Source organism: Palaemon carinicauda, chromosome 15 (genome assembly GCF_036898095.1).
Source record: "Palaemon carinicauda isolate YSFRI2023 chromosome 15, ASM3689809v2, whole genome shotgun sequence".
In the NCBI taxonomy this organism is placed as follows: Eukaryota; Metazoa; Arthropoda; class Malacostraca; order Decapoda; family Palaemonidae; genus Palaemon; species Palaemon carinicauda.
The window spans coordinates 44,163,465-44,187,980 of record NC_090739.1 but is presented as its reverse complement, the minus strand read 5'-3'; the positions used below and the strand labels follow the sequence as shown (position 1 = coordinate 44,187,980).

Sequence of the window (24,516 nt, the reverse complement as noted above, 5' to 3'; positions counted from 1 at the left end):
TTTTCATTTGACCAAGCTATAAACGTTTGCGACTGTTTACATATGACTACTTTCGCTATCATTTTAATTTAACCTTACTTTAAACTTTTACGACTTTTTATTTTACCTAGGTTTAAACTTTTGTGACCGTTTTCATTTGATCTACCTTTAAACTTCTGCGATTGTTTTTAATTAACCTATTTTTAAACTTTTATGACTATTTTCATTTGACCTACCTTTAATGTCTTGTGACTTTTTTCATTTGATCTAGCTTTAAAATTTAACGACTGTTTTTATTTAACCTATCTTCGTCAAAGTTTTGCGACTGTTTTTATTTGATCTATTTTTAAATTTTGCGACCATTTTCATGTAACCTTGCTTGAAAATTTTGCGACTTTTATTTGACCAAATTTTGAACATTTGCGACCATTTTCATTTGACCAATCTTTAAACTTTTGCCAGTGTTTTCCTTTGCCCGGTCTTTAAACTTTTGCGACCATTTCATTTGACCTATCTTTAAACTTTTGTGACTGTTTTCATTTGACCTAGCTTTAAGCTTTTACGACTGTTTTTATGTCATCTATCTTTAAACTTTTACGACCGTCTTTTCATTTGACCTATCTCAAAACTTTTGCGACCATTTTAATTTGAGCTAGCTTTAAACTTTTGTGACCATTTTCGTTTGAGCTAACTTTAAACTTTTGTGACCATTTTCATTTAACCTATTTTTAAGCTTTTTTGACCATTTTCGTTTGAGCTAGCTTTAAACTTTTGTGACCGTTTTCATTTGAGCTATCTTTAAATTTTTGTGTCTATTTTCGTTTGTGCTAGCTTTAAACTTTTGTGACCCTTTTCATCTGACTTAGCTTTATACTATTGCAACTGCTTTCATTTGACCTCGCTTGAAACTTTTGTGACCATTTTCATTTGACCTAGCTTCAAACATTTGTGACCATTTTAATATGAAATAGCTTTAAACCTTTTTTATCATTTTCATTTGAGCTAGTTTTAAACTTTTGCAACCATTTTCATTTGAGCTAGCTTGAAACTTTTGCGACCATTTTCATTTGACCAAGTTTTAAACTTTTGCGACCATTTTCATTTGACCAAGCTTTAAACTTTTACGAACATTTTCATTTGAGCTAGCCTTAAACTTTTGTCACCTTTTTCATTTGACCTAGCTTTAAACCTTTGTGACCATTTTCGTTTGACCTAGGTCAAACTTTTGCAACCATTTTCATTTGACCTAGCTTTAAACTTTTGTGACCACTTTCATTTGACCTAACTAAACTTTTGCGACCATTTCATTTGTCCTATCTTTAAACTTTTGTGACCCTTTTCATTTCACCTAGCTTTAAACTTTTGTGACTATTTTCATTTGACCTAGCTTTAAACTTTTGCAACCATATGCATTTGAGCTACCTTTAAACTTTTGCGACCATTTTCATTTGAGCTAGCTTTAAACTTTTGTGACCATTTGCCTTTGACCTAGCTTTAAACTTTTGCAACCATATGCATTTGAGCTACCTTTAAACTTTTGCGACCATTTTCATTTGAGCTAGCTTTAAACTTTTGTGACCGTTTTCATTTGACCTAGCTCAAACTTTTGCAACCATTTTCATTTGGCCTAGCTTTAGACTTTTGTGACCATTTTCATTTGACCTAACTAAACTTTTGCGACCATTTTCATTTGTCCTATCTTTAAATTTTTGTGACCCTTTTCATTTGACCTAGCTTTAAACTTTTCTGACTATTTTCATTTGACCTAGCTTTAAACTTTTGTGACCATTTCCATTTGACCTAGCTTTAAACTTTTGCGACCATTTTCATTTAACCTAGCTTTAAACTTTTACGACCATTTTCATTTGACCTAGCTTTAAACTTTTGTGACCATTTTCATTTGACTTGGCTGTAAACTTTTGTGACCATTTTCATTAAACCTAGCTTTAAACTTTTGTGACCATTTTCATTTGACCTAGTTTTAAACTTTTACGACCATTTTCATTTGACCTAGCTTTAAACTTTTGTGACCGTTTTCATTTGACCTGGCTTTAAACTTTTGTGACCATTTTCATTAAACCTAGCTTTAAACTTTTGTGATCCTTTTCATTTGACCTAGTTTTAAACTTTTACGACCATTTTCATTTGACCTAGCTTTAAACTTTTGTGACCGTTTTCATTTGACCTGGCTTTAAACTTTTGTGAACATTTTCATTAAACCTAGCTTTAAACTATTGCGACCATTTTCATTTGACCTAACTTTAAACTTTTGCGCCCATCTTCATTTGACCGAACTTTAATAAACTTTTGCGGCCATTTTCATTTGACGTAGCTACAAACTCATGTGACCCGTTCCATATTTGAGTCTTTTATTTTTTTTTTTTAATTTATTTTTTTTTGTCCTGAATTCTGGTTGGTTTTTCATTTGGTTTTTCAGTTTCCAAAGATGTCCAGTTTAATGCGATACACAAATTCAGGAAGGGGTAGGCAAATAGCCGAATTCTGTAAGTCTCACCAACTAGATATTTTTGTATTGCTAATATGTGCGACGACGAACGTCCACTTGAACTTTTTCACAATCTCCACAAAATGCTTTGTAAACGCCATATTCGGGTATTAATTTATGTTTTCAGGAGGATTGTTTTGGAAATATGTACAGTATATTGTTTTTGATTAGTGTGGGAACAAACGAAATAAACGTTTACCTTCCGTTGCGTAACTCAATCTCTTGCTGGAGAAGTTGAAATTAGTACTCATTTATCTACTGTACTTTGATGCACGAATGATTTTGACCTTAGGTATTCACATACCTGGTGAGCCCTAATGCATGTTATTATGATACCTGTAGCTCGTTTAAAATTTTAGATATCATTCGTGAATGAAAATTCCCTTTTGAGGAACATACCTCATGCATTTGTCTTCAATTGTACAACAAAAGTGTATATTGAGACAATATTTCAAGATTTTTGGACGACTGTCTATCCCGAGGAAATATGTCATACAAATTCTCCCTTGCTTTTTAAACATAATTTTTCTCTATGGTCTTCAGCAGCTGATTCATTGTAAGTTATTGCGACAAAATCATGAATTCCGTTAGATTCTTAATCCCTGATCTTAATATTAATCTTTGGCTTTGTCATTCAATTGCTCATTGTGTATGTTATTTAAGCTTGTTCATGATTCTGGCCATTCTTTGTATACATATCTTCCGTGACTATGCCATCCATTATATGATACGATGTATGTTGTAATTTTAAGTCTAGTGCCATGTCTTTTCTTTCACAAGTTTCAATACCATATTGCGGAATGATCTTACTAATTAAATATCTGAATCGGTGGCACTTATTAAGATCCAACTTGTTTGTAAAGCTTTCCGTTGATTAGGTTAGCAAAAGTATCTTCTCATATTTTATGTTACTAATTTATATACTTATTAAAAATTCTAAAAATGGGGTATTCATAGCCGATTCATCGGTTCCAACCCCATATTTCAGACTTCATTCATATCACGATTTTAATATGTGACTTCTTTATGCTGTTAATATTGACCCAAAATATCTCTTTAAATCAAATTTACTTCACCTTGTGAACCAGTTAAGATTAAGGGCAAAGCTAGAGTAGAGTAGATGCATTTTTGTACATAGTTTGCCCTGTTGGTGTAAGCTCTCCCCAAGGTAAAGTAAATGTGAGATTAAGGGATATTTTTAGCTAGAATTGACTGGTCACTCTTGGCAGAAGTCTGTACATTAACATAATTGTAATATACTAAATTGTTGCTCTTTACGGAAAGCGTATATAAATGTGAAATAAAAACTACCAGTAAGCACGCATTGTTCTTGTAAATGTGAACTCTTGATATAAATCGAAGCAACATACGACAGATAAGGTTGATAAGGTTTTGGGTAGGTTTATTCAGGTTTATCCAACCAATTGGTCGCCAAAGACATACAGTATGTAGTGTAGAGAGGAAAACGTAACATTATATATAAAAACTCCGCTCTCTCTTGCAGAATTGAATCCTGAGGCATAACAGAGATTTCATAAGATATTTCTTATCTTGATCCAAAAACTTCGAAATGAAATCACCTATTTGCTGTAATCGGATATATATATATATATATATATATATATATATATATATATATATATATATGTAAATACATATACATATATACATATATATACACATATATATATACACACATATATATATGTGTATATATATATGTATATATATATATATATATATATATATATATATATATATATATATATATATATATATGCATGTGTATGTGCGTGTAGCCAGACAGTAGTTCTTTATTGTGTAGGGGTTTTATATATATATATATATATATATATATATATATATATATATATATATATATATATATATATATAATAAATAAATAAATAAAAGACTGCATTAAAGAGAGATAACGAGAGAGGCAAGTAAATTGTTTACCCAGATTTTGTAGATTGCTTTATGATCTTCACCGTGATATGCAATTCATTTTATTTCCTTGATTTGTTAGTCTTACCCTACTTGACATTTATTGAACTTTTTTTTTTTTTTTTTTCTCCCTTCCCTCGATGAAAACCCGCATCGACCATTTGAAGAAAATCCCTTAGAAGTTAGGCCGTTCCTTAGTATCCATGGAATTTCTGACATTTGTAACTCCATTAACGCCATGGTAGTAGGCCTATTGGTGCTGTTTTGGCGCAGCCTTCTTGTTGATCGAAACTCAACACTTTGGCCTTCGACTCCTGATGCCACGTGACTCACTCGCCATTCTTTTAGTGATGCCCAAGGTGATACCCACATTGCTCATTTTTTCTTTTTTTTTCATCCGGATCCCCCACACCCCCGGCCTTCAGTTCATATAGATTTATCTCTTGGAAATTTTCAAGAGATTTGTCTAAATATTATGTTCTCTCTGAGCATAAACATATGGTTTTTACCATGGTTGTTTATTGTTTATATCCATAATACGGTGAACCATCTATACGTAAATATTTAAAACAGACCTTTCCGCGAAGATAAAATAAAACTTCTAGCAATGGTTGATTATGTTTAATTTTTACAGTTGTCGTTCAAGCATATAAAGGTAATGCTGATTTATTTGTGTTTGGAACTACTTGGACAAAATCTATAAAAATAGAGATCTAGTTTAAAGGAACTAGTAGAATATTCATGAAGTTTTTTCATCATTTTTACGATATCCAACCTTGTGCTTATATTTTATTGTAATTATTTCTTTAAGAAAAATAGTCTTAAGAACTTGCGTCATAATTATCGCTGTTACTGGACAAGATGTCGCCATGGTTTAAGATGTGTGTAACAAGATGTCGGTATCGATTTAAGATTTGAGTAAAAAGATGTCAGCATTAGTTTAGGATTTGAATAACAAGATATCGGCATAAATTAAAGATTTGACTAACAAGGCGTCAGCTCAGCTTTAGTTTAAGATTTGAGTAACAAGATGTCGATATTAGTTTAAGATTTGAGTAACGATGTCGGCATTATTAAGTTTTGCGTAACGAGATATCAGCATCGATTTAAGATTTGAGTATCATGATGTCAGTATTAGTTTAAGATTTGAGTAACCAGATGTCAGCATCGGTTTAAGATTTGTATAACAAGATGTCAGCATCAATTTGAGATTTGAGTAACAAGATGTCGGCATGGTCAAGTTTTGAGTAACAAGATGTCGGCATCGATTTAAGCTTTGAGTAACAAGATGTTGGCATCAATTTATTGAGTAACAAGATGTCAGCATCGGTTAAAGATTTGAGTAACAAGAAGTTGGAATCGCCTTAATTTTTTATTACCAAGATGTCAGCATCGGTTGAAGATTTGAGTAACAAGATATCAGCACCGGTTTAAGATTTGAGTGATAAGATGTCGGCATTGATTTAAGATTTGAGTAACATGATGTCAGCATCAATTTATGCCTTGAGTAACAGGATATCGGCATCGGTTTAAGATTCGAATAATAAGAAGTCAGCATTGGTTTAAGATTTGAATAACAAGATTTCAGCATCTGTCCAAGTTTTGAGTAACAAGATGTTGGCATTGGTTCAAGATTTGAATAACAAGATGTTGGCATGGTTAAGTTTTAAGTAACAAGAGGTCAGCAGCGGTTCAAGATTTAAGTAACAAGAGGTCAATATTGGTTGGAGATTTGAGTAAGAAGATGACGGCATCGGTTCAAGATTCAAGATGCGACTAACAAGATGTCGGCATCTGTTCAAGATGCGACTAACAAGATGTCGGCATCTGTTCAAGATGCGACTAACAAGATGTCTGCATCTGTTCAAGATGCGACTAACAAGATGTCAGTATCGGTTTAAAATATGAGTAACAAGATGTTGGCATGAGTTTAGTTTTTGGTATAATATCTGGTGGCCCAACTTCTTCCTCTCCCTCAATAACTCCCTAAGTCAGGCTAAACAAGTTGAGTTCCGTCTGTTAGTTAGGAGGTGTAATAGGTAAAACCTGTTTTAGATATCCGAACTTCAAAGAAAATGTCTCCATGTGGGTCGTGTGCAACTGAATATCTGAGCAATATATCTGCCTTGAATGTTTTATTGCCTACAAGGAAACGAGCGAGATTTGTTCGAATGTTTTGTCTCAATGATTTTGGTTTTACCTTGGGTTTTGCCTGTCTGAAGGGAAGCTTATTTTTATTGATTTTTTTGAGGTTCTTTTAAATTCAAGGGCGAGAGCTAGAAATATATTGATTGCCAGTACGTGTACATTACTATATAGATCAGATCTAAATGTTAGGAAAAATACAACCTATGAACATAAATATTTTCGTATTCACGTAGCACACAAACTTACACAAATACAAAATGTGTAATATAAATAATTGTAATATATATATATAGCCTATATATATATATATATATATATATATATATATATATATATATATATATATATTTATATATATTTGTTTACTTATTTCTATATGAGTGTATGTACATGGACACACTCCACACATACACACACACACACACACACACACACATATATATATATATATATATATATATATATATATATATATATATATATATATATATGAATGAGTGTGCATATACATATAAATGCGTTTATTTAATTTATGTACAGTGTACACAGATTTATGCTTCTCTCTTAGCTACAGTATTTTGTTTCTAAGAGTGGGTGACACCAGAAGGGGGGCAAAGTCTTCCGGTTTTCAACAAGGCTTTTAGGACAAGACTACCTGTCTCCTCCACTCTTGGAACATGGCTGTGACTACCACTGCTGTCTAGCTACCTGAAACCTAATTAACTAAGGTCAACAGGTCAGCAGCAGTTTAACAACGTTTGGTTAGAGCGGCTCCATTTTCTTGACCTTGTCCAGTAATCGAAGCTGGGACCCTTTTTAATGTAGACAAGAATAAGAGCAATTAAACCAAGAGCCTCTATATATATATATATATATATATATATATATATATATATATATACATATATATATATATATATATATATATACATATATATATATATATATATATATATATATAATGTGTGTGTGTGTGAGTGAGTGAGTGTGTGTGTGAGTATATACACACACACTAGTGTACGCAGCCTGGCAAATAATGACGGCTAAATATTCAGATAGGCAGGCAGACTCACTCCCCTCTCACCAGGATATGACTACTCTCTCTCTACCCATGTTTTACATCCGTCAATGCCGCTAATCGTGGTTATGTATATATATATATATATATATATATATATATATATATATATATATATATGTATATACTCACATTTATATATATATATACATACACACATATTTATATATTTATATTTATGTATATATATATATGTATGTGTATATATATATATATATATATATATATATATATATATATATATATATACAACCCACCCATATATATACATATATAAATGTGCATATATATATATATATATATATATATATATATATATATATAGGTATATATATAGGTATATATATATATACTGTATATATACACACATATATGTGTATATATATATATATATATATATATATATATATATATATATACCTATATATATATATATATATATATATATATATATATATATATATACTGTATATATATATGTATGTTGTTCTTTATAACATAAAGGAGATTAGTATATATAAAAATTATCCTAACTGATATAAATCCGAAATTGACCAGAAAAAGAAAACCTAGATTCACCATTCAAAGATATAGCTAAAGTGCTTCAACTTAGCCGATAAAAGAACACTTTTTATTTTACATTATAATCTATCTACTTGTCTATCTATCCATCGATCTTTCTGCTTTTTTATCTGATATTTGATATATTTTTGTACGTATAGATTCTTTATCATATTTTTTACGTTTTGGTGGTAAATGAGAGTACCGTAGATGCCGATACGTATTTAGTGTAGGTATATACAGCCAAAAGTTCTTTTATACTTTCTATTCAGTATTAATTCTAATGTATTTAAACTATTTCCTCTTGTTATGTATATATATATATATATATATATATATATATATATATATATATAATATGTATGTATATACATACATATACTTATATATATATATATATATATATATATATATATATATATATATATATATATATATATATATATATATATAAGTATTTATATATATATTACATAACAGAGAGAGAGAGAGAGAGAGAGAGAGAGAGAGAGAGAGAGAGAGAGAGAGAGAGAGAGAGAGAGAGAGAGAGAGCATAACATTAATATATATGTAAAACGTTATTACTTTCCTGATAACGGTATGAAGGTGCATTTGCCCAGGTGTGTGGTACATTTCTGCGTTTAGGTTCTGGGTAAAAATCTACCGTTTAACAGGTGGTTATTGGATGTTATTAAAAAATTCAAGCTTCGTAAAAAATATATTAAAAATTATTTCGATATATTTTATTGTACCACGAATACAGTAAATAATACAAGACTGTGCTTTATATGTGTACTTGGATTTCATGTGTTTAGCTTTCATCTTACTTTATATGTATTCCTAGTAATTTTTTTTTTTTTTCAATTTCAACTTACGACTTTACCCATATCGTCAAAAATGGCATTAATGTCGTCTGCAATCGGCCGGCCCAGATCAGAAAGCCTCCATTTTTTTTTTAATATCGTTTATAGGATCATTATCTTAATTAGACAGTTAGGTCATCTTTAAGACTATATCGTTAATAGTCTGCAGAATCATTTCTTAAATAGGAGATGAAAATAAAAGGAAGACAGTTTTAATAAAATTGGGTTGTCTTTTGTTATCACAGTAAGTGATCAAGAGCGAATAACCTTTGATGACATTGACCAAAACCTTTTGAATCCCAGTTCAAAGAATAAGCCCCCTATGCCACATCTACATTTTTAGTGATGAAACTTGGCTTTTAACCATTAATATATGAAGTAAGATGTATTCAAAATATCTGTTGAAAACAAAAGCACTACATTTCAAGAATTGAAACCTATTTCAATAGACTTTAACGCTTATATGATTATCATAACATAAATTTAGTAACCTATGGCATCTGTACTGATACCGCAGCGATCTTAGTATAGGTAGGTCAAGACCAAAGGTGTGAGAAATTAAAGGTAGAAAGCAATCAGCTGGTGGGCAATGAGAAGCTTCATATAATTTCTTAGTACTTTTAAAGTACTATCAAGGCACAACGTTCTTTGGACCTGGCCCCCCCCACACGAGTTTTTATGTTATGATGGCAGAACACAAACCAGTTTTTAGATATTTGAATGATGTAAATGAAACATCTGAATGCAATGGTTAGAAGGTGCCTCTCATCCTGGTTTCTCAAAGAAATAATTTGTCCAGTTTTATGGGATAGAAAGCCAAATATGTAGTAACTACATCTTAAACAAACGCACTAAATTAGGGAATATTCTATTTTGACATGTTGAGTAATTTATCAAAAGCGGTCTTGGTGATTGAACTATTATCCTATAATCGACAATGATGGTGGTTCCCTATCCTAATAATCATCAGGATAATAAAAGATTTACCGGTCAGCGTGTGGGTTTATATCACGCGTTTCTAATATCAATAGAACGGTTGCACTTACTGGACGAACTTAGACCATTCTCAAACAATAATATTGGGTTTGCATCACATTTTATAATTCCAAATTGCTAGAATTATGTGCCGATAAAGAATGTTTAATTGGTCATTGGATTGACCTTTGCCATCGAGTCGATCTTTAAAAGTATAATTTTTCTGCCGAGTTCTCTTATACAATCAAGGGATTTTATTTCCTTTCATGATTATCCTTTTATTATGAAAGGCGCGTTTTCGTGTTGTCTGTGCTGTCATATTTACTTATAGAACTTTTGGGGATTTCTGTAATGTAATTCAGTTGTGGAAATATATCCTTAACCCACCATTCTGATTTTGTAAAGAATAAACTACATCTAATGAAGAGAATGACGTATCCCCGAGAAAAAAGTCCGATCAAGTAACAGAGAGAAGCATTGTCGGTATGGACTACCGTAGGTGGCAATGCATTCGATAGTCATTGTTAAAAAGATTATATTAGATATTATGATCATGTAGGTGCGCTACACGTTGTAAGAGAAAAGTAGCCGACATTAGATTTTAATTAGCGCAAAACGTTTAATTTTTATCAATAGTAAAATAAATTGTTGACTTGTGTGTTGTGTAGTGTAAAATATTTCAACAATTAATGATTAATATATCAAATAAAGTCTGGATTGACATTTAAAATGGTGTGATCAACGGCTGTTCGCAAGCTTCCAAATATTCATTTTCAATTTAATACATGGCAACTCTCAATGTAGCTCATTGAAAATCTTAAAAATCCCATCATCCACTTTCGTACTGGTCTTTCTGGCATGCATTGGCATAGTCTCCCCTAATGCTTTTGAATATTAATCGTTCTAAAGTTTTACGTATGAATGATTTCAAAGAGAGAAACTCGGTAATGACAGGGCCTAATGTGACTTCTTTGAAGTCTCCAGACAGTTTGACACGTGCTTTTAAATATAAGCCTAAACTCTTGTAAACCATAAACACAGATGGTCCCAAATGTCATTTATCACATAACATTTATCGTGCATATTCGTCAGAACACGAGCACACACATAGACAAACATACACAGTGAATAATCATTGATTCTTGAAGAGGTTCATCGTGAAAAGATTGCCAGTCCCCTCCCCCCAACCTCTCTCTCTCTCTCTCTCTCTCTCTCTCTCTCTCTCTCTCTCTCTCTCTCTCTCTCTCTCTCTCTCTCTCTCTCTGACAATAATTATTCTTCATTGCTATTCACTCATCATGGGAATGGTCTTGAAGAGGGGCATAAAAGCGATGAAAGATTATTCCTCATTGCCAATCTTTTTACATAAAATTCACACCGAAGGGTCATACTCTCTCTCTCTCTCTCTCTCTCTCTCTCTCTCTCTCTCTCTCTCTCTCTCTCTCTCTCTCTCTCTCCTCTCTCTCTCTCTCTCTCTCTCTCACACACACATACACACACACACACACACACACACTATTCCTTATGGAATCCACCCTTAAGGGTCATCCAAACCGAATGTTTATCCCACATAGTCATTCATTGTCGCATAGATTAATCATATAGACACAATCACACTGAATAATTAATTCTCACAAGATTCTTCCTTCGGAGGGACACTTTGCACTCCTCATTGCGAGTGCCAGTGTTGTCTATACTCACTCTGGCAGCAGCGAGTCTCTGTTCTTGTGCCAATGCCAACGCCGCAGCGGCTGCCGCAGGAGAAGGACCCGACGGCTTCTTTCGACTGAAAAAGCTAAATCTCGATGTGGAGGATGACTTGTTCTGATCTTGACTCAGCCTCGAGTAGGACATGTCGAGGAGAAGGTGAGTGCGAAGGGGAAACTCCGATGAGCACACTTCGCAAGTGCAACCCTGGCCGTGACCTGGGGAAGGGAAAGGGAAACCAGGTCATGACAGGTCACTTTTTGAAACAGCGCGAGGACTTCCTTAGAAGAGAAACAGTGGAAAACACGACAATATTTCGGACAATCACTGCACACTCAAAATACTCACATGGATACGAGGCTTTTTACTCTTGTTACACATTTTGAGGACAAAATTGGACTTTCAAAATCAAAAATAAAACGTGTTCCAAAATTTTTTTTGACACAACCACACTTATTTCAAAGGGTTGGGATGCATCGTAAGTCAATCAAAGAGGGCATGTTATCCGGTATCAATCATCGGTATTACGATCATCATCATGATTATCATTACTGCGTTTGCTTGGCGCCATCTTGAATCTCTTGCATCAGGTCCGCTGCACAGCGTCTTTAAATACAAAACACCTTTTCCCCTTCTCTGCTCTTCGGCTAACGGGTTTTTTTTCTTTCTCGCTATCTGTGTGTGTGTGTCTTGTCTCTCTTTGACACCCTGGTGTTGAGGCAAGCTGGTGTTGTTACTCCCGCTGGGGACGATAATACACTACTGGGCAGAGACGAAGGTCGCATTTTCAGGTAAGGAAAGGGGCTCCAAGCCTCCGAAAAACACCTACACTAAGTAAGTCATGGATCAAAGCAAGAATCAACACACAAAGGCTACCCAACATGCTCCTTCTTCTTATGCGCCAAGTCCTGACGTAACAAATATCTACCCTCGTTAGATAAAAACAAAAAAAAGGGGGAAAAGGATAGCCCTGTCTGTAGGGGTCGTATCATATGCATTAGCCATTAGTAGAGGCTCGCATGGTAGTTTGAATTTTTGGAATGATATTTATAGAATTTATATTAAGATGCATATAATTAGTGCTGCTGGTCACGAGAGAGAGAGAGAGAGAGAGAGAGAGAGAGAGAGAGAGAGAGAGAGAGAGAGAGAGAGAGAGAGAGAGAGAGAGAGAGAGAGGAATGCCTGAGATATTCTTGGATTCTCTTACAACTCTCGCTATATTTAAGTTTATATAAAATGATTTAGAATCCGCGGATACTCGTTGCCCCTTTTGTCGCCCCAATAAAACCCTCTAGTCGAGAATGTAAACAAAATATTCCTTTTGACTTCAGTCGTACCTTGCTTGTTTTTGTATATTATTAAGGACAATCTTGTTGTTTACCTTTGGGTTTTTATGACGACAGTAACTGCCTATCATCTTTTCCTGAGAGTTTGGTCTATTTTATCGAAATCAAGTTTTATTGTGATTGCAGGTGTTTTCGTACAATTACTGTTTCTATAAAAAACTGCATGCATTGTTAATTAGTAATTTTTTCTTGTTTCACTTTAGTTAAATGTTCCAAGATAAGATCTTTGAAAAATAGTTATACATCTGTTAGCAGTAATTTTCCCCCTAATTTAAATCTCGGCAATTTTCAAGTCACAATGCTTGATTCTATTCATAGATAGGATAGCACTAGTTGGCAGATAGTTAAATTTACCTCAGAAATGCCATTATTGCAGAGTATCTCTACGCATGAAAAGAAAGCGAATTTATATTACTTTTATTTCTATTTCTAGCAGACCCGTACAATTTAGAGAATTACTGTATTATTAAAATACTCATAGAAGACATTATTTTTCGAAAATTTTAATTCATTTTGTAGACAGAGCTAATTTAATAACATATACCCTGAATTCTGTTACCTCTACCATTGGTAACATTTATAAAACCTTTGATAAGAACCATTTTTTTTATTTTCTCAGTACATCTGATATTAATTGAAAATGCTATCAATTTTTCATTGTATGGTTGCCTGTACTTATGTTTGCGATGAAGGCGACTTATCGAAGAAATGTTTCAAATATGGATGTTTATTAGTATATGCAACCATATTAAATTATTTTGGGACTGTGGTTCATGTTTGTTTTGACATAGTTTTCTGTGTTTAAGGAAAAGGTAAAGATGTTCTCATCGCGATTCAGATTATTTACGAATTCCTACATTTGATTCATCCTAAAAAAAATCGTTACCTTTTTGTGATATATATGATAGTCATGGAATACTTCTCTCGACTTCCCGGCACGAGAGAGGTTTGCAAAGTATGAAATTATGATTCATATAAGAGAAGTGAAAGCGCCTGTACAGGGCCTTTGATATGTAGTTTCAATGCCAGGGACATTCATCCGCAAAACATTAGGATTTTGCTTTCTAGCAAGTAGCAGTATCTTAGATAGAAAGATTGCCAAGTTCTATTCATGTCTCAGCTTCGCGAGATCTTAGCTTTATAATGTGGTTAGGATTCTGAAGTTTTTAATCATTATATGTATTCGTCTTTTTCCACATTTGATATATGATTTCCAACTAAGGCATCATTTATCTTTTGGATAGGATTTGTATAACTGATTCCTATAACTAAAACGTGTAATTGGCTTATTCAATATTTATAGTGAAATGTCGTTGCTGCCGCCAGTGTCATCGAGTTTGCAGATATAGTGAATATGACATAGATAACAATTTCAGATATTTTGATTTAGTTATATTTGAAAACGAATTGACTATTTTTGCATGCATGATATGCGAAGTATTTTTTTCGTGTATGATTGTAAAAAACTTGAATTACTTTGCATTGCCTGCTGCCCTTGTCTTAGAGCATACATGGTTCTACGTAGTTGTGGGGGTGCAATTTTCAAATGGTGTCTATTGTCAAATGCAATACTGTAATTAAGTTTATTTTTTTTTCCGTGATAATGATAAAATTAACTGAATATGTAATAGTATTCAAAAGAGGTATTACTTTACCTAATTTTAATTATGAAGATATATATATATATATATATATATATATATATATATGTGTGTATATATATATATATATATATATATATATATATATATATATATATATATATATATATATGATGTCAAACTGATGATCAATTGAAAAAAAAAGTATAAATGAGCTGACGTTAAAGCTCTAAGCCATAGACAATAAACGTTATTATTTGAAATAAAAAAAAAATAGGTAAAAAACATAATTGGAAGATAGAGAAAAGATAAACGACCAACCAATGAGAATTTTTCACGCATTCGAAACACTCAAGATTCTTTTGTGTGTTGTCGTGGTTGGAATGTTCCTTTGGAGTCCTGTAAATCGTAACGTAAACTGACATCTACGTCCAATAAAAAAAACTTTTTTTTTTTTTTCATGGTTTATAACTTTAGCCTACTGTACGAGTGTACTTATTATGCTACTGGGATTTCTCATTTGGCAATCTAATCGAGTACCTCTGTGTTTACTACTGACATTTTTCTTTTGGGAATCTGTTTCTCTATCTATTTTTAATCATGTAGCTAAAGCTTTTAGTTTTCTCCGCTCATTAAGTTTGGTTTAGTTCCCCGAAATATCGAGGATTTGTGGCTTTTTATTTTACCTAAAACGGCAGATTATGTTTGCACTGGACTCGTACAGCACTTGTTTTATAAGGTGTTTTCACTTGATCATGTTACAAGAGCTTTCTCATTTATTTAGAAGACTAATTTCTTCTGTAATTCAACTTGTAACAGGTATTATTGCTATTAACTTGCTAATAAGTAAATTTTGTAAATTTTCTCCCTAAATTCAATTAAATTCTTTCGTCTTCCTTTTGCTACTGAGGTTTATTTTAATCACAAATGCATCCAGAATTTTTAACGCTTTCTTATTTATTCTCAAATTGTTATTAAAGTGAAAAGAAATTAACTGTCAGATGACAGATTAACCATCCTTAATACTTTGGTGCCTTAGTTTTTCGTGGTACTTCATTCTCCCCCTGCAGATATTTGTTCGGGAGCTCGGGTCCCTCGTTTTATAGTCCTTTTCACGATAATTTTTGAATGGCCTTACTAACCCCCAGCGCTGTGCCCTATGACCCAAAGCCCTTGTAAATATCAATCAATAATGATTATTGAGTTGAAGAACATCACTGTGATTAAATGATACAATTTGGTGTGTCAAAAAAGTTTCTAGCATAAACTGTGATGAGGCTATGAACATAATTGCCGAGTCTTGCAAATCTTTTCGCACTTGGCTTCTGTATCATGTATATGGTGCATACTGTATAATCCTCGTCAAATAATATTTGGGAACCCTTTATTTGACTCTCGTGCCAGCTCTGTTCTTTGATAACTTAAACTTTGATAAACTTTGATAACCTTATGTTTATTTGCAATAATTTTATGGAAGGGTTCAATTGACGTCACTACCGTGCCAGATTTAACTACGAAAGGCAACATATACTTTTTTTTTTATCAGGGAAAGCTACCTTTTTTCTCTATTCACCACGATGGGAACTATTTATTCCGGATATGTAATGAACAGAGCATTGAAAATACGTACCGTCGCTCATTGGTTCCAAGGAGAAATGACAATAGTATCTTCAAGTAATTTTGTTCTGGTATTTTATCACAAAACAGTTTCAACTATTGCAGGGATATCATCACCCACCGTGTTCCAAATATTAACTGCGAGTGACATTGGTTGTGAATCCTTAATCTCTCTCTCTCTCTCTCTCTCTCTCTCTCTCTCTCTCTCTCTCTCTCTCTCTCTCTCTCCTGGCGTAGGTCACTTATCTAACAATCCTCATATGGGTCACCTGCTGTCACAGACTTGCACATGGCCTAGTAATTACTGATACGATTACTGGTACTCTCAAGTATGGTTGTTAGATATATTTTATTCAGAACGCTGAATTCTTTATCTTGTGGCCTTTTTCAGCTTTTTTGTTCTTCGGGAGATTTCTTGTACTATGAAAGGTAAGCCTAAAATAATTTGCATGTATTACGATAGTTACTTTGACCAACCAAAGCGTAATTTATATTTCAAATATTTGGCTACATATTTTTGTACCCTCAGTACCTTTACAACTATTGCATGAGATAAATATTTATATAGCAGTTATTTGATTCCAATTGCATTTATTAATTTGTTAGCATCAGAATTTACTAAGAGAAATATTCGATAGAAACTCCTGATTTTTATAATCATGGAAAACATCGCATTTTGTTTTTGCTAAAATTCTGGGAAAAAGGCTGTGAATCACAAAATTCTAGGGAAATTATTTTCATAGATTTATCAATCCTGTTATTTTCTTGGTTCTCATAAACATCGCCTGAAGGAAATCTTTTTTTCATCTAGTGGATCTGAAAGCATATCATATTGTTCTTAAATATTTTGTTCCGTCTTGCTAACATACACATATATATGAATAGATATGAAATATAGTTAATCGTTCGTGTGGTAAACTTGGGTCTAGTCTATACTAGACCCATATTAGCCCCTTCGAACATTCATTGGACTTGGTATGGGGTTAATATTCTCACTGATGTAAACCGGGTGTATATACATATCTTTAAATACACGTACATTTGATAATCTGACTTTAATACCCTAACTTCATAACTTATGAAACCAATGAATTGTGTCATGATGTTTATATACTTGTTAAAATTATATTTTATATTGAGAGAGAGAGAGAGAGAGAGAGAGAGAGAGAGAGAGAGAGAGAGAGAGAGAGAGAGAGAGAGAGAGAGAGAGAGAGAGAGAGAGTTCCCTGTCTAATTTATTCTGCTTTGATTATTTTTATCAGTATTGTTGTGTTGTAGTTTATGCGAATTATGTCAATTCGAAGATGTCAGGATTCTTATTAGAAGCGTGAAGATCAAAGTCGAGTGGAGGTTTGCTTGTTATTTCTAACCATCAGGACGACAAATGACAATTTACTTACATAAATGGTTGTGTCAAAAGTAATGTAAGATTATATTATGTTGTTTGTTGCCAACATGACATCTGACTTGAATTATCTGTTGTGCATGACGTTTGTATTTATTTAAGTAATTCAAGGGTCTCAACTTTACGGTTTCTTTAATTGATGTGATATTGATTTGATCAAACTTCTCTTTAGATCCAATTTATTTGTGCATTTCCTGTTTATTGAAAAATCGTTTTATTTTTTCATATTTAGGTTGGATGAAATTTCTTCAACTTTGTTGTCTTGAATATACCTTTTTAAAACAATGTGTCTCGATTTCATGTTTTGGAATTCTTTTACTTATCTTTTGTCTGTATGTTATTTTTTGTTACCTAAATCGTTGACCTTATTCCCCATTAAAGTTAAATGCTTTACATGTTTGTTTTAGAATTTTCCGATGTATATTTTGAATGTTTGAGTTTATGAGCTATTTGATACTTCGATTTTCAATACTTCGATTTTCAACTAATATATAGAGGATATATTAATCCAGTAATGTTCAGTCATTTTATTATAATTTTTTTCCATACACATTTGTCAAGAAATATAGAAGGATAATTTATATTTGGCTTTTCTGTTACCATGTTATTGTGTGAATATCAATCGAATGAGATTTTTTTTATTCTTATTACTAAACAGCCTTAGTGCGATTTATGTAGAAAATTAAATTAAACTTATCTGTAGTTTTGTCCAATATTTTAATCAACGAAGGTTAATGGATTTTTAACGGATGGTTTTTACTGCATACTGCGTATTTAACTTTTATTTTAATGAGTAGTACATAATAGTAACCAACCTCTATTTGTAGCTTTTATATTTTAGACATGAATCTAATTTAGATTTAATGATGCACAAGTTTATAAATTTCCCGACTTAACTTGAGTAAAAATTACTGCAAAGATTGTAAAGGCTGCATTTGGTAACAAAGGTTCTTTTAAGATTCCTTTAACATTGAAGTGTGAAATATCATTTTACGACATCGTTATAAAATTCGTATTGTTAGTAGAAAATATAAAATGATAACTGTCCCAATTATGGGTGATGTATTAGAAGAATGCTTGAATTTTTATTAGTTGTAGATTTTCTGTAATTTCGTTACATAAGATTTTTGACTTGAAAGAATTGCGGTTCCTTACACCATAGACTATACATACACAGTTTCAGCGAATATTTGTCTTGTGACTTCGTAAATCATAACTTAGAATTTATCTAGTTACACCAGAAAATAATATTCTCTTTTTAACTTCGACGTTTGTTATTTCACAAATAAGCTGTGCAACAAGGATCGAGCTGCATTTACATTTAGTCACTACGCATTGATTGACTTCTACACTTTTACCGAAGGCAAACAATTTTTGGGATGAAAGACAATTTGAACATCCCTTCGTGCATCCCGAAACAATATCTGTGGGACACTAAGAAATCATTGAAAATATTACAGTCATCTAACGGGGCTTTGTGTGACCTGTACTGTATATAACCGGGGCTAATTCAAGTGAAGTAAGGGAGGAAACGCCACTGAGTTACTGATGTTAAAATAAAGGAATAGAGAACCAGAGAGTGGAATGAAATATTAATGGGAAACAATGAAAGGATATAAAACAGAATCGATGCATATCACACTAGGGCATCCGATCCGATCAGGTTACCAGGTGGTAAAAAAACACTACACTCTCTGTACTAATTCTTCAGGTGCTTTTTTCATTCTGTTGGTTTAGAAACTCTCAACTAGTTCTTGTTTAAAACTTAGGTATGAGTACTCTGGTTTTGCATTCTTATTCGTATGGTTCATATATATTTACTCAAACTATTTATATGTATACCTAAACAACATGGTTACAGTTTAAAGATGCTTCATATAGATTGTGGCTGGGCGCATAATTATTAGTCGAACTGATGTTTAGTTCATTGGGCATTTAGTTGGACGGACATTGTCTAAGGAGAGTTTAGATTTTACTAATGTCTTTTTAGTACTATATTCATGTATACGTCATGCCCTCCAACTACATACTCTAAAGTGGTCCTACACGCTTCCCTATTGCCAGTACAGGAATGTTAATTAAATATCGGTGGAACTTGCAAAATACATGCCATAGCATTTAACTTTTACAATATTTTGCGATTATAGCACTTAAGACCGGTTAGTTTCATTTTTTCTCTCCCGCATTTTTTATTTTTTTTTTAATTTTTTTTTTTTAGAGAATCAAAAGGTATTTTAGATTACAAAACTTGAATTTGATGGGACTTGAATTAATCTTGAAAGTAAAATGATTGTATGTGGATATTGGAATAGCTTACAAAATATTCGTATTAGCTTTTAGATACTACAGTCCATCAAAGTTTTCGCACATAAGTACTTTTTTATCCTTTCATTGCCAGTTAAATATTGCTGTACAATCGTCTGACGTATTATTACATAAGTTATATAATTGTTAGATTCCAGTCGTTTTCTCCGGCTTAGTGGTATAATCAGTTGAAAAGAATGGTAATAACATTAAGGAAATTAAATGTATGAGATATTGATGGTAGAGCCTTTTCTCTTACACTCCTCATCGAGATATCAAATGGTGGGCATCTTAGCCTTACCCTCTACAAAGGGCTTGACAGAGTGCTCCCAAAGTGGGCCAAAGACTTTCGTAAGACATGATCGGTTTTCTTAATCTTGAGAAGACATTAGTTTGTTGAGTAGTTTTATGACGTCATATTTCGTAACATATGCCAAGTCTTGACGCTCTCGATTAGGACATATTTTGGATCGCTTCACCAATTTTGTTGGCTGCAAGTCGGAATATTTTTTTATTCCAGAATCATATACCAAAATAGAAAAACATTACGTATATGCGAATCATTAAATTTTTTTTCTGATTGATTGAAGTTTTTCTTTATAAAATCAACAATATTAAAGGGATACCCTTGTGGACTATAAATTTTTTTCTAAGGAAAACCTAATGGAACGTAGTTGACATCCGCCTGGAGCAATGTTGAATGTAGCTTACTATCTCAATTTACTAACCAATTTTTACTTTTTCCCCAGTAAACTAAGACTGCCGTAATAATGAAACTATTCTCCTCTAATTGAAAAAATAGCTCCGTTAAAGAAACATCAAGTTGACTTATGTTACCTGGTTTCTAGATTTTCTGCAAAAATTTCCAATTTTGAGAATAGGAGATTTCGTTGTGTAGGAGAGAAAAGGAGAGAAAACAGTGGTGATGGTGGATTAAAATCTATAATTTTGAAAACGAAAGGTGTTGGGGAAACTAAAGTTCCTGAGAGAGTGTAACTGAAATGTTATGGCGAAAATTATATTTAGGAGGCAACAGGTTCCTCGAAAAGCAATGGGTATTTGTATAAATGCAGCCGTGTCTAGTCCACTGCAGGACCAGGACAAATACCTCAGACAAGTAGATTCATGCCTGGGGTTTGGCCAGTTTTCAACACCACGCTGGACAGTGCAGATTGGTGATGATAAGAGATTTTCGTCTGATCGCTCACAGCAAACCAACCTACTATGGACGGCCCTATAGCATTGCTTATCATGGCGATAAGCATATCCTTTCACCGCGTTAAGGTATCCCCATGCGAAAGGTGCATATATATATATATATATATATATATATATATATATATATATATATATATATATATATATATATATATATATATAACGTCTCTGCCTGGTGTTTGCCAGTCGGGGGTTTGAGTCCCAATCAGTCTCGTTAGTGCCATTAGTATCTGCAACCTTACCATCCTTGTGAGCTAAGGTTTGGGGCTTTGGGGGAGCCTATAGGTCTATCTGTTGAGTCATCAGCAGCCATTGCCTGGCCCTCCCTGGTCCTAGCTTGTGTGGAGAGGGGGCTTGGGCGCTGATCATATGATATTTGGTCAGTCTCTAGGGCATTGTCCTGCTTGATAGGGCAATGTCACTGTCCCTTGCCTCTGTTATTCATGGGCGGCCTTTAAACCTTTAAACATGTCCTTCCACTCGTGTCGGTTTATACTCGCCAATTTTCTTAGTTCATCAATCCATCGTCTTCTCTTTCTTCCCCTGCTTCGTTTGCATTCTCTAATGACCTATTCTGTTACTCTTCTTGTCCATCTATCATCTGTCATTCTCATTATATGTCCTGCCATGTCCATTTCTTTTTCTTGTTAGAATATCCTCTACTTTAGTTTGTTCTCGTTTCCATGTTGCTCTTTTTCTGTCTCTTAGTGTTTTTCATCATTCTTTCCATAGGTCTTTGAGTTGTAACTAGCTTATTGTCTACGGCTTTAGTAAGGCTCCAAGTTTCCGATGTATAAGTTAATACTGGTAGGACCATCTGATTAGATGCTTGTCTTTTTAGGGATAATTGTATTTTACATTTCTTAATCTAATTTTCTTTACCAAAAGCTCCCCATCTCATGCTTATTTTTTTTTTAATTTCGTTCTCATGTCCTGGGGAAACAATGTCTGTCCTAAATAGCATATTCAGTAACAATCTTTATAGGTTCGGCCATAACCTTTATTTGTTGTCTCTTCGCCTTTATCATCGAACATTATCTTAGTTTTACTCATATTTATTTTCAGTCCTACATTTCTGCTCTCTCTATTCAAATCTGCTATCATCATTTACAATTCCTCCCATGATTCACTAAACAGAGCTATGTCATCTGCAAATCTAAAGTTGTTAAGACATTTCCCCAATAATGTTAATACCTACATTTTCCCAATCTAGATTTTAAAAACTTCTAGGCCTGCTGTGAATAATTCAATAGAGATGAGGTATTCCTGTCTAACTCCTTTCTCAATTGGAAATATCTCACTATCTTTATGCACTGTGTTTTAGGATTGTGGCATTTCCTGTATATATATATATATATATATATATATATATATATATATATATATATATATATATATATATATATATATATATAGGTGTTCTAACGCAAGATTCATCTATTCCTTGTTTCTGGAGGGATTTCGTAACTGCTGAAGTTATGACAGAATCAAAAGCTTTCTCATAGTCTATAAATGTCGTACATAGTGGTTTGTTATGCTCTTGATTTTTTTTCCATTAGTTGGTTAATTACGAGGATATGGTCAGTTGTTAAATACCCACTTCTAAAGCCTGCCTGCTCTCTTTGTTGATTAAAGTCTAGGTGTCATTCTATCCGGCTCAATATGATCGTTGTAAATATTTTGTATATTAGGAATAGTAAACTTATTTATGCGGTAATTTTTTCGTATGTATGTACTAATGCCGATATTTGTCTAATGTCTACAATTAGAGGCTAAATCTGGCGGTAACATGATTTGTTTAAGGGGCTGTATTTTTTTTCTTGGAAAATCTGTTTGGAATACTTAATATTACATACAATACGCAAAGGTAATGGAATATGTCTACCTTTTTTTTCTTCCGTTTTCCCCTGATTGAGAACATTTTTGTAAGACATGGCTTCATTTTTATTTTTTTCAGGTCGCTCTTAAACAACCTAGATACCCGGCCACTGTTGACTTTCTCTTTGACTCGTATTTATGTTCATACTGTTTTGTAATGCCTTTCACATATGCCGAGATGTATCCTATTAACATTCCGTTGTTTTTTATTTAAACAATGTCTGTGGTAGGGATGGCGGGGTTCTGGGTAGTCAATTGTCATGAAGGTCATTCAATAGAAATATTTGGATCTTCAAAGTTGCTGTTTGTAATTCTTTATAAGATGGCTAAGTTTAAAGTATCCATTTTTTTTTTTTTTTGCACAGTAACATTCTAGCCATTACTGTCGTATCTATGTATGTCATTATAATAATATTGACAGTAGATCTTTTGACTTGTTAGTTCTTTCATGAGCTCAATAATTTTTCATGTTTTGCCGTGAAGGTGATCGATTTTATTAAATAGGATATTGCATTAAGTCATATGTATAAAATGTGACTTAATCAAAGGTTATGGTAATTCTGGCGTACTCTTTATTATTTCTTTTAAAAGAGATTTAGACCTGAACTACGGTTGTAGATTGTAATATCATTATATTCTCGAGATGTCAAATGTAGGGATCTTCAGTCAATGGTTACTTATACTTCTAGAGTATGTATCTAAAGATGTTTCTATATGCCATGAAGTAAATGTTTTGATTGAAAGAATATTGGGCAAAAAATATATGATATAAATTTAGGACGAGTCAGTTATGTTAAGGTTAAGTGGCACTTGAGGATTGACTACTCAGACGTCCTATTCATGAAAATTAAAACATTTGTCTCGTCTGGATGACGTTTCATTTCTTTGAGAGGGAGCATAATTATAGTCTAAAGGTTGATAAACGTTGTGAATCAAGTTGCATGCAGATATTATGAGTTTTGTAAAGAGTTAAAAACATGTGGCAAGAGAAGCTGATGTACAGTTTAGGTACTTTGGAATAAACAGTACGAAAATATAAGTATATATATATTTACACATAAAGTTGTGTGTGCGTTTTTGTATACACATATACATATATAATTGTGTATTTAAAGTGTTTGCGTGGTTTTGTGTATACACACACAAACATATATATGTATATGAATATATATATATATATATATATATATATATATATATATATATATATATATATATATATATATATTTATACCTGCATATAATATGCATGTGGGTGCGTTTATGTATGAAAATTGTTATATATATAGAACCTAAAATTCTTATGAAAATAGTCATTAAGGAGCAATTGTTTGGCAGTTCTGTTTTGGACTACCACCTTCTGAGTGACATGGTTATTTGAAA

General features: G+C 32.8%; 1 protein-coding gene across 1 annotated transcript in view; it reads right to left on the bottom strand.

Annotated features, from left to right (window-relative positions):
* LOC137654586 (uncharacterized) overlaps nt 1-24,516 on the bottom strand; it is a 167,743-nt gene that overhangs the window by 49,608 nt on the left and 93,619 nt on the right. The window contains 1 exon segment of the mRNA XM_068388341.1: nt 11,759-11,982. Coding sequence (XP_068244442.1) covers nt 11,759-11,982 — 224 coding nt within the window.